This window comes from Dufourea novaeangliae, unplaced genomic scaffold (assembly GCF_001272555.1).
Source record: "Dufourea novaeangliae isolate 0120121106 unplaced genomic scaffold, ASM127255v1 scaffold126, whole genome shotgun sequence".
Classification (NCBI taxonomy): Eukaryota; Metazoa; Arthropoda; class Insecta; order Hymenoptera; family Halictidae; genus Dufourea; species Dufourea novaeangliae.
This window is the reverse complement of record NW_015374003.1, coordinates 78,313-90,595: the sequence shown is the minus strand read 5'-3', so window position 1 is coordinate 90,595 and position 12,283 is coordinate 78,313. Positions and strand designations below refer to the sequence as shown.

The window sequence follows — 12,283 nt, the reverse complement described above, 5'->3', positions numbered from 1 at the left end:
GTTTGTTAATCCGAAACAGCTTATTATTAATTTGTTACAGTAGTAAAGTTCTGTCTTCCTTAATCTTCCCATGGGAACACGAAAAACATCACAGTAATTTACATTTAATAACACCAAATATAGTTTACTAATTTACTATTCGGATATACGAACTACTTTGTAACGTTACTTATAATTTATATGCAAACAGAAATTGAACATTTCAACACATTCTCCCGTTACTCAAACTTACAAAATTCACGAAGTTATTAATAAGAAATGATTATCTTACCTTGCTAACATCTTAATAACAATAAAAATGGGTATATGGGTAATAATGGGTCCCGCCGTGCCGTGGAAGCCATTATCATGTTCCCGATTTCAAAGTCAATAGAAGCAACGCATGAGACCCCGCCTTTCAGCGCGAATTTCGAAAATAAATTTAACCGAACTCGTAAACAAGTTAGAGGACACTTCGTGGGAAACGGGCTGGTATCCGGTACACGTTGGCGGCATATGTAAATTTTCCATGTGACTGGCATAGTCGATATATTTACACTTTTCGTTAGTCTAGAGTCTAGAATCTAGAGAGAAATGAGTTCCCTGCGGGACGCATCGAAATGCCGATACCGAAAGATTTTCGTCAACAATTGCGGGGGAATTTTTCAGCCCGAGTGAAAAATAGCATCGATAAAACCATTTTGCCGACACTGTACCGGGTGTCCCATATAAATGTCGCAATGGAATTTCCGAACTATTCTTAAAGGTTCTATTGAATCGTTTCGAACAGAAACTCGACTTAATTCCATCAAAATTTATTTCACTAACTGATCATATTTATGAATTCTTTGGGGTTGCTTATGGCAGAAACAACTTATCGTAGTAGTTTGTCAGAAGATAAAATAATTACTCGTTGGTATATGGTGTATTATAAAAATTAAATGTTAATGTCAAGAAAATTGTATTGTAATTGGTAGATATTATGCGGGATGAAGAATATTCAAATTCATTAAAGTAATATTGAATATGTTCCCTTATTATATGGCATTGAATTCACTTTTGTGCACTATTCAAAAAGTTGTTACTTTGCCATCCTTTGAATCAAATAGAATTGAAGTCCACTGGAAAAAATATGTTCTACCTAGTGCTTAACTGTAACATATATTAAATACCGAGGTGAAATTAATTCACTTTTTGCAATAAAAAGAACAATTGAAAATTAAATTTCAATTCTTGGTCAAATTGACCAGAACGGTGGTTAAAGACTGCATTAAATGGAAAATTACTAAAACATTTAATCAATTCTGTCATGTTTTATACAGTATTCACTTATAAATAAATATTAATAAAATTTGTAAGAGAAAGGTCATAATTGCGGTTAAAAGAAACCAAGCCTAGCATTGATATGTCTAGAGAAAAAAACACATGAGAAACTTTGATTTTAAAATAATTTGCAACATAATCGAGCATCTTTTTAAAGTCTCTTTTCGTTAACTTATGGGGAGGTTCTGAAATTTCACTATGTCCCGAAATCAGAGACACCCTATACGAAACCGATACACACGTAGGTTAAGACCAGCAATCGAAGACCGATTACCGTGATGAACAAAAAGCGGTAGCGCTTATAAAAGATAGAAAAAACCAAGGGATGAAAACAGCGGTCTAAAGTGGCCCCGCACCTGATAGGTTTCCGTAATTACCAATTAATGCGGAATTACACGGGGTGGCGGGCCCTGTTAACCTGGCGAAAATTTCAATAATTAGCTTCGTTGTGATTCTGACGCTCTAGATCCTCGCACGAAATTATCGGGCGTCGGCTTAATTGAGGGGCCCGTAATTACTTCCAGCCAATCTTATCGGCGTTCCGCGAGAGGCACGGTCGTCGATTGTACCGGTGAAACTTTCAAGCAACCGCTCATAATGACTTTCCTCCGATTTGAAATTGAATTTTCCGTTGTTGTCGGGTTACGCGATAACGGTGCCACCCCTAACTATTCGTGGCCGAAATGTTTTGGTTTCTCGAAATTTGATTCATTACTTTCATCGTATTATATTACCCAGGAAACATTAACCTGTCTAGTGGAATTGATTCGCGATTAAAAATAATAAGGGAAAACTAAGAAATTCGAAAAGTAAATAATGAATGGTCAGGAAAAATCTTGAGGATAATAAAATTTAATTGATCAATATTTCGTTACTTACGTAATATAGAATAAAGTATAACCATGATTGTAAAAATAATCCTCTGGACGTACCTGTTTGATAGATATCGCATCACCTAGGTTGGAGCAGTACGGTAACTTGTCATGTGTAAACAATTTCCGTCATATGATAAACAGTATGTACTACTTATATAATACATTAGTTAATGCAGTCACCACTATTGTACATGTACATATTTTCTATCATACGGCGAAAATTGTTTACACATAACAAGTTATAGTGGTGGTCCAACCTAGCCGATTGTCCAAGTTCGGTCACTTTCCCTTATGTATCTAATATCGAGGGAACTCTTCAAGAGCAAGAATACTACTTCATTCTCGTTGCTTCACTGGAATAAACAGTTGTCAGTTTGGTTAATTGAAACTAAAATGAACACATGCTTTTTCAAAAGCGTTGGGATATTATTGTACATTAGTTTCATAGAAAATAAAGCTGTTTTTTACATTCCTACCGAAAAAGGATTCAGATGTCCTATTCTTGTGATCGTTCGTGATATAAATGATGCTAGCTCGAGAAATTGCACACTACTTGCAAAATAGTGACTAAGAATATTCTTTAACGGTCCATTTATACTCTGTGCTTGATGGTCACAAGTGTTATATGTATAGAGCAAACGATAGATTCTTAAGGAATTTCTGTAAAACAGCTCATTCACGGTATACGTAGATACTACAATTTATTCTCGGTAGCAAACGTGACTAGGTATTTGAGGCTCCACTAACGACACCAAACAACGAACTCCTAAGTAACAGTAGTATAAGAAGAACGACATTCTTTTTCCAGTGTCTTCCGAGTTATTAGTCACCTCCCGCGAACCAGCCAGAAACCGGGTCGTTCCTTCGAGCCCGCGCGTGTTCAACGTATAACATCCCAGCGACCCGGTGATCACGTCGCCTGTGAAATCAAATTTCGTCTTCCTCCATCGGAACATGGAAGTTCTTTGAACCGGTCACCTGAATTCGTATACACGCGCACACGCACGGAGCGAGCATCTCCGCTAACAGTGTCTTATCGTCTCACCAAGACATTCGAGAAGTCGCTGAACGAGTTCCTGTGACAACCTGGGACAGGCAATGTTCGAAAGATGACGCACGAAACACGTCAATCGAACTCCACGCTCCCAAGAACACCATTGCAACAGTGAATCCACAAAGGAAATCGCCTAAGGATGTAAAAAGCAAAAAATTAGCCTACTAATTTTCATTAGAACTCTTTATCGACATCGGTCACCAAAATGGCTAGAGTGCGGAAAAATTTACGGAACTCTTGCAGTGACAAAGTTACTATCGTCATCAGTTATCAACGTGCAGAGAGAAGACACGCTACCTTCATCTAAATTATTAGTGTATTTATGAGGACGTGAAATCATCTCTGCCAATGCTTGAGTGGACGATTAAAACGAGTCTAAAAATGCCCGTCAGCTCCCGGTTACCATTTTGATCGCACGAACACTCTCGCCAGAAATGGTTGCCGCGGTTTCCTCGCGATTCTGAGTCGAGGTAATCGCCGAGGAGTCGAATTGTACAAGTGTGACGGGCGCGCAAAAGTGGAGGAAAGATGCGGGTCGAGGTCTTTTTAATCGTTGGCACGCTCGTGGTCTCCACTAGTTGCGGGTGGAGATCGACGGCCGGTGAAACAGGGGTCCACGAGACGTCGAGAAACCGGACTGGCTTCCTGCCGGAGTTGACCATCGGTCTGATAGTGCCGCACACGAACTTCGGCGCACGGGAGTACACGAAAGCTGTGAATCGTGTGGTGGGGAACCTTCACAAGGAACACGCGAAGGACCAGACGATGTTCACATTTCTGGACAAATACGATTTCAAGCAGGACCAGGTCAAGCTGACCATGATGACGCTCACGCCGAGTCCAACAGGTACTTGAAATACACAGAAAAATTACTTTTTACCCTTGTAGCAGCCGAGTTTTATTTTTCAAGCTGAACACCTGATATTTTGTATATCGAATATATTAAAAAAAGAAAATTTGGTAAATATTTAGAATAGGGGTGGCAACTCCGATGACCTTGAGCTCGGAATAATGTTCTCAAGGTCACCCTCCTCAATGACCTTCAGAGGTTTTAGCTGGCGCTCGTTTTTTAATTAAAAAGTGATAAACAAAATAACTTGATAAATATAGCAGTTATTTTGAACATTAAGGGGATGCAGGGTTAGGGGAAAGCCCCCACTCCCTCCCCGCGTAATCACTTAGGTCCGTTACACGCGCGGGGTAAATTACCTACATTATATGAGGGCGTTCACAGTTTTCGTTAATATCTCAGTAACGAAGCCTCAGATTACATTTTTGCTAAGGAAAAAGTTGTTACAATTCACCCCTCCCCCGAGTATCCCATTTCCGGGTCGACCTACATTTTTGTTACACCCTGTATAATGACACAAAAGCGCCTTTTAAACTGCTTTGAGCAATAGGTGGGTGTACTCCGTAAAACACAGCAACAGTTTTAGCCATTAATTCGGTCATACTTGAGTAAAACAAAACTACATACAAGAACTTCAATACAGGCTATAATGTAATAATTATAATACGTGCCACTGAGACACACGACGACTGGAGTAAGACTAATCGCGATCAAATCGTAGACAATTCGCTTGCGTAGCTCGACTGTGCAACGGGCCTTAAGGACGCAGATATGCTAATAATATGGTATTTATACTAGGTAAAATTTAAATTATGAAGTTAAATATACACCTTTATATTGCGAAATTCATTTATTTATAATTTTTTAACAAATAAGCAGCGGCAGCTAAAACCTTCTCAAAGTCATTCAGAAGGTGATCTTTACCACATATGTTGAAGTTCAAGTTCAGTGTATCCCTTTAATAGCAAAAATAACTGCTAATATTTTACAGAATTTTTATTTGTTATTTTCTAATAAAAAACGAATGACGTTTAAAACCCTCTGAAGGTAACTGAGGAGAGTGACGTCGACAACATATCTCAAGGTCAAGGTCATCGGAACTGCCTCCCCTATTCTAAATATTTACCGAAAATTTTTTGGTACAATGATCGTATCGTACCCGAAGCTCTTCTAAAACTCGAGATATACCTAAATTGTTCATTATATCGGACATTGTTGCGCTGTGTACTATTTTTCAATCGGTGATTTCTCGAATGAGATGGATTTTCGCCAGCGTATATCTTTATTTTCAATCAAATCATTTTCTAATAAGTACTCTTTGGCAGATTTAGTATTTATTCTTTCTAGAGTTTCATATGTATCAAATTCAATCGATAGTTCAGTATTTGATACTATTATCTGTACAAAAGTTTGAAATTGTATAGAAGAATATTCTGATCGAGTGTTGGTTTTCATCAGACAATATATCAAACTCATTGTCAGATTCATTTCCATAACTCAAATTGTCATAAAAATATTTTCGAGAAAATTTGCGAAATGTTATTTATTTTGAACTTGTTTTCATTATACTTAACTCACAGATTCTACAAAATATGATATAACTATTTTATTTTATGTTTTCCTTAAATGAAAAGAACGTGCTGCAGTGATCTCTTTTTACGATGTCTAAAGAAAAATAGAAAAAGAATTGTTTCGAAATATTCAATAACACTTCAAATATTTCAATTTTCCTCTAGGTCATCATAACTCTACAGTCACACCTGGGCTCGAAAAATGTAACAATGTCGTTCTAGGGTTGAAAACACACACTAAAGAAATATAACAGCAGAATTTTCAAAATACCACATATACATCGTTGTTCGAAAACCCTTGGCATACGGTTTTTTCAGCAACGTTATTTTTTCAAGGAAAATAAAGTCCCGGAATTCGCATAAATCGCTCGACGATTTTCAAAGCGTCGCCTAGGCGAACGTCATAAAGTGCTCCGTGTCACCGTGAAACCCGACGAAATTGCACACACGTATCTGTCCCGGTTATTCCAAAAACAAAAGAATATTGCCACGTTTCCTCCGCGTCCCTTGGTGGCACACACTCACCTGGCCAGCCCACGGGAAGGACACATTTTCTTCTCTTCCTCGGACGTTCAAATTAATGTCCCGGAGACCACATATCGCCGAAAGTCCCTCGCCTAACCTAGGGACTGGTCAATATCTGCGGCTTAACGGTCTCTGTCGTTGCACGTCGACTTGTGTGTTCGCTTGCGGAAGGTACACGTAACTTACAAGAGGACTTGGGTATCTCAAAAATTGCGATTTTTATTTAACTCTACATGTTTGTAGAGATCCTCAATAGAAGCATCAAGCAATGTTTCCCTTTTGCTGATATTCGGTTCTTTGGCCTGATACTACCCTTAATATTTAATGCAGTAAAAGTTCGATTGGTTCTCGAGAATTGAAACTGAAGCCGGGTACTTACGCAGTAGAGAAATTGATTCTAAATATAGAATCAACGCCGAACAAGGACAAGAATAGCGACTGAAAGAGGAAGTGGTCCGAGAATCAAAATAAACAGTGTGGGTCAAGTTACACTACTCGGTCGTCGAGCCTGACAGTGTGTCAAGGGGAATCTCATCTCAATGGGGCGGATGAACACCGAAATGATTACGCTGTAAATCGTTTTGGGCACTAATGACGAAATTTCTTTTGCTTTACAGTCTGTTGGGACGTTCGCTTTGCTTTTATTTTGTTATATATGAACTGTTAGTAAAAATTGTATACATACAGGATGTATGGAAAATTGTGATATGAACGGAATGCAAATGAGTTCCTGTATAAAAATTGTTAGGATTTTAAAGTGGAAGTTTAACGGAGTAATTATTAACACTCACAGGATTAATTAATACGTGAATATATTTATCACAACGAAAAGAGCTTTGAACAATACCTTTGAACCCCGAACATGTTTTACATACACCACGCTGTTGATCGTGAACCGTGACGCGTACAGACAATAAAACACGCTCATTACAATTTAATAAAAATATAACTTCAACAAAAATAAATAAAAAATATACAAAGAAACTTTTTTATAGGGCTTCAGTGTTAGAGAAAATTAGTTCTAAACGTCTGTCGAACAATCATGTCCAATTTGATAATCGTATTCGGTTATTTTGCATTATTTATATTTGAAGCTAGAAATACCCGCATTTCATGTATAATAAATTAGGTTCTACAATCTGTTTCACAAGAAAATGTACGGATCGTGGAATCTTCCATGTGTCCACGTTTTTTTCAAGTTAAAAGTACACGTAACCCCTGTACCAAAGACCGAACTGATCAGATTTTTTTTACCCTATGCCCTCGATAGTGAAACTTGCGATATGGTCGGAAAAATTGGTGAATGACTCTTTTGCGGTACGTTTCCTCTTTAAAACGATTTCGCAGCGTTTGAACTGTTATGATCTGTTTTTTTTAGTTTCACTTTATTTTAGAAGAAGGGAGAGATTTCAGAAATTTAGCAAACACATTTCTAGCCAATCTTTTCGCAATGACAAAAAGTGCACAATGCGAAGTGATGAGAGAGTGCAGATGCTGTGTACATCCTACCCTTCCTTAGTTATAGTGATAGATGCACTCTTTTTTTTACTGAATTTAATTTGCTTCTTTTCTTTTACCGAACTTCTTCTTGTCCATTGCATCTCCTCGCCTTGTAATGAGATGAGTACCCTGGCATCTACCAGCGAGACGTTGGCTTGTAACGTTAGTACTGCGCACCGTTACTGTGCACGTATAATTGAATAGGAGTTGGCTACCGCGTTTGGTCAAACCATTTTGTTTCTACTTACTATCATGAAATATACACGTGATTCAGATTAATTGTCAAAGTCGATTTTTGCGAAAATTCAGCCGAGAATGATAAAATTTTATTCTATATTGTTAGTACTGGCTACAGATGGCGTTGTACGTAGGACGATCGCAGGACGGGGCCTCTCGCGCTTCTATCGGTTCTGCGTCACCACTGTCGCTGACGTACACGTGTTCTATGTTTTATTTGCATTTTACGTTCTTCTTATTTCATAATGTTTTGTGTGTGTATTTAAAAATAATATTGTAGCGAAAAAGAATGTTTGAATGCGGAGGGATTGCGCGCCGAATAAATGAGAACGAATGAGATCGAGTAATAGGTAAGGTGTGAGTGATTGGACGAATGATGTATGAAAGGGAAGTGGAAGGAGTGCGAACGGAACATAAATACGGGACAAAGAGACAAAGCAGATAGAGTTGGAAAATAAAGCAAACTGATAGCACGTGTCTCATTCAAATTATTTCTAACAATTATCAGAAGTGTGATCGCCACGTGAAACCGTTCGTGGATAATCGTTGAAGGGTGAATATTGCTGTTTGGAGGTGTCGAGCCTTTTCGGTCGGAGTGCATACGGGCGGAAGCGCGAAGTACCGTATAGTGCGAAAATTTGTGAAAATAGTAGCGAGGCCAACGGGCGAAGTACTCGAATATTTCCGTGATGATGGCCGACGAAGTACGAGTAGGCGAATAGCGACATTTCCGCGATGTGACGAGCGTGTTGCCGGCGTTCGACCCTGTTTCCAACGATATTACGGTAGAAGGATGGTATGGATATCGATACGGTAATGGATCGAGAAGATCGAGGAATACGGCGATCTCTACAATTGGGACGAAATCGCGATCAGGCATTACGCCCTATCGAAACTAACCGGAGTCGCGAGAAAATGGCGAGACAGTTTACCACGTGTCGCGCGCTCGTGGCTACAGTGGAAGGACTTACTAATCAAAAACTTCCCGTCGGACGAGAGCATGGTAAGCGAAAAGTTAAAAGCTCAAAATTATAAGCGACGTCTTTATCAAGATATAGTAGAGTATTATTACGAGAAGTTGACCAGGTGCAACAAGGCGGGAATGGGAGATCGCGAGGCGATCGAGTGGATCGTGGACGGGTTGAACAGCCCCCGATATCGAGAATTTTTAGGCTCGCTGAGCCGTTATAAACGATCGAGCGACCTTCTGACGGCTTTGCGGCAATCAAATTTGAATTTCAAGGAGACACCAGCGGTCATGGACAGACGTCACGTAAACAGATCGACCACACCCGGTACGCAGTTAACTTGTTACGCTTGTAAACAGATGGGACATACAGCGCGTGCCTGTCCAACGACAAGACCGTTGCCAACGTGTTACAAGTGCGGCCAGAACGGACACATATCGCGAGCATGCCCGGGGTGTATGCCTCGAGATCAACAAAGAGTGTCAACACGACCTACACCAACAACGACGGCGACGACGGCGACGACGGCGCGAGGCGAGACCGCTAGAGTTTTGCACATTACAAGTGACACGCATCAGAAATATTTCAAGGACGCTTTGCTGAACGACCATCCGGTCAAGTGTTACGTCGATTTGGGGAGTAGCGTGGTGACATTGCGACAAGACGTGGCCCGTGAGTTTGGTTTGACTTATTATGAGACTTCGTTAAACAGTTTTGTAGGGTATGGCGAAGGTAGAGTTCAACCGGTAGGCGTGTTAACGGCAGATATCAGCATCGACGGTGTTGCGGTACGAACTGAGGTACACGTGGTGCCGAAAGGAAGCCAAGCTGTGCCACTGTTGGTAGGACATCCCTACACCGAGCACCCTGAGGTCGTTATCGTGAGTCGCAGCGGCGAGTTGAGGGTGATGACAACCAGCGACAGACTAGCGGATGACGTAACGCAGCCCAATGAAAAGACTACACTCCGAACCGACAGGCAGTATGCGATTCCAAATAATTATTTAGGTCATATCGTTGTAGTGGGAAACGTGTCGAACGAGAAGCTGTGCGTCGAGGGCGGCCTACGGGAGGCGGGCCCTCTAATACCTAGATGCATCGTTGCACCGACGAGGAAGGGCAGACTGTTCTACCTGTCCTGAACGTGACCGGTCAACGAATAACGATCCAGCCAGGCGATGCCATCACCCGTGGAGAAGTCTGCGAGGAGCGGGCTTTTGAACGAGAGATCAACGATGAGCCGATTGCCAGGAGCCAAGTCGACACGGACTTGGATGGAGAAGAAGCGAACGAATTACTGCGTGTCCTCAACGAAAATCGAGACCTCGTTGCTACGACGTTGAGACAGCTAGATAAAACAAATAGGGCGACAATGCGACTAGAACTTGCGTCAGATAGACCCGTAATTTATAGGCTATATCGCGTGTCCTATCATGAAAGACGACAATTGCAAAATATGGTTAATGAGTTACAGACGGCGGATGTCATAGAAGATAGTAATTCTCCCTTTGCTAGTCCGGTTCTACTAGTCCGAAAGAAAAATGGCGAGATGAGGATGTGCGTCGATTATCGTGCGATTAATAAAGCGACTATCAAGGATAAGTATCCACTGCCACGCGTAGACGATCAGTTGGATAGACTGCGCGGACAAAAGTATTATACAAGTATAGACCTTTTTAGCGGCTACTATCAAGTGCCGGTAGAACCGAGTTCGCGAGAGAAAACAGCTTTTGTGACGCCAGACAGACACTATCAATTCAAACGAATGCCCCTCGGATTATGTAACGCGCCCGCGGTATTCCACCGAATGATAAATACCATTTTAGGGTCGTTGCGTTATGACATAGTTATGGCGTACATAGACGACGTCATCATACCGAGTATGACAGTAGAGGAAGGCTTAAACCGCCTAGTGCAAATTTTTGAAGTTTTTAGGGACGCGGGACTGACTATAAATTGAAAAAAGTGCCATTTCTTCAAATTAAGGATAGAATACTTAGATATTGAAGTTTCGATGTTAGGCATACAACCAAGCCAACGAAAATTGGAAGGTGTGCGTGAATTTCCAACTCCGAAAGGTGCTCGAGACGTATGTACTTTTCTAGGACTAGCTAGTTATTTTCGGCGATTCGTTAGAAATTTTGCGGTTATCGCGAATCCGCTAACTGAGTTACTATGTATGGACGCAAAGTTTTCCTGGGGTAATGAGCGGAATAAGGCTTTTGAATTGATCAAAGCAGCATTAACGTCGAAACCGCTTTTAGCAATACATGATCACGATGCCGAAACAGAAGTCCATACGGATGCCTGTACGCTGGGTCTAGGAGCAGTATTGTTGCAAAAACAGCCAGATGGGAAGTGGCATCCCGTGAGTTTTTATAGTCGACGGACAACGCCCGAGGAAGCCAAATACCACTCATATGAGTTGGAGGCATTGGCAATAGTATGCGCGCTTGAAAAATTCCGAGTTTATTTGGTTGGAATTCATTTTGTTATTAAAACCGATTGTAACAGCTTGAAAATGTTAGAGAATAAGAGAGATTTAAATCCGCGCATCGGGAGGTGGTTCGTTAGATTATCGGAGTTCGATTATAGTATCGAATATCTAAAAGGTGAACGGAATAGTGTAGCAGATGCATTAAGCAGAAACCCAGTAGGGGAGCCTGAAAACACTGAAGTTGAAGGGCTGCCCATTTCAGGAGTTCAGGTTAATACCGATTGGGTAGCGGCGATGCAACGAGCGGACGCCGATATTTTACACGTTCGAGATGGACTCGAGGCCGGAGACCAGAGCGTTCATCAAAAATTCACAATGTGTAATGCGCGAGTTTACAAAGTTTACACTGGGCGCCAAAATTAAAGCATCACTAAAATTTGCCGAAAATATTGGTCATTTTCAGATGCCTATATCTTCGCGAAAAATAGCTATAAAAAATATTGTGACAGAGCATTTTGTAGCCCGAAGTTTCTAGTTTTTGAATCGGGAATTCAAAAATTGTTTTTATGTAGGTTGTTCCTTTTTTTTAAAGATGAAGCGCAGTAAGCGAATGTTAATAAATGTTGGTCAAGTTTGAGAGGGTGCATGGACCAAATGAAATTTTTTCTGGTAATTCCAATGGAATACTTTTAAAAAGCAAACTTTTCTCTTTAATTTCGTTTTTTTAATTTTGTTGTACAGTTTTTATTGGCCGAGTTATTCGTCATCATATGAGAAAAGGTACTTTCCACTTTGAGCGCCTGTAACTTGCGAACCCATGATCGTATAGAAAATTCCAACAGGATTTTGGAAAGCTGAGAGATTTCTCTTTAAAGTCCTTCAGTTTGCCAATTTGTTGAAAATTTTCTTCGTCGTATACAGTCCATTTCAAAATAACGTAAAATATTGCATAATTACCATTTTT

The 12,283-nt window shown here is 40.4% G+C and overlaps 1 protein-coding gene across 1 annotated transcript in view; it reads left to right on the top strand.

Annotated features, from left to right (window-relative positions):
- Positions 1-3,759: 3,759 nt before the first annotated feature.
- The window catches only part of LOC107188145 (glutamate receptor ionotropic, NMDA 2B-like), a gene marked incomplete at its 3' end in the record, with an annotated part of 72,474 nt that continues 63,950 nt past the window's right edge, over positions 3,760-12,283 (top strand). The window contains exon 1 of the mRNA XM_015576395.1: positions 3,760-4,078. Coding sequence (XP_015431881.1) covers positions 3,760-4,078 — 319 coding nt within the window. The remainder of the gene's footprint in view (positions 4,079-12,283) is intronic.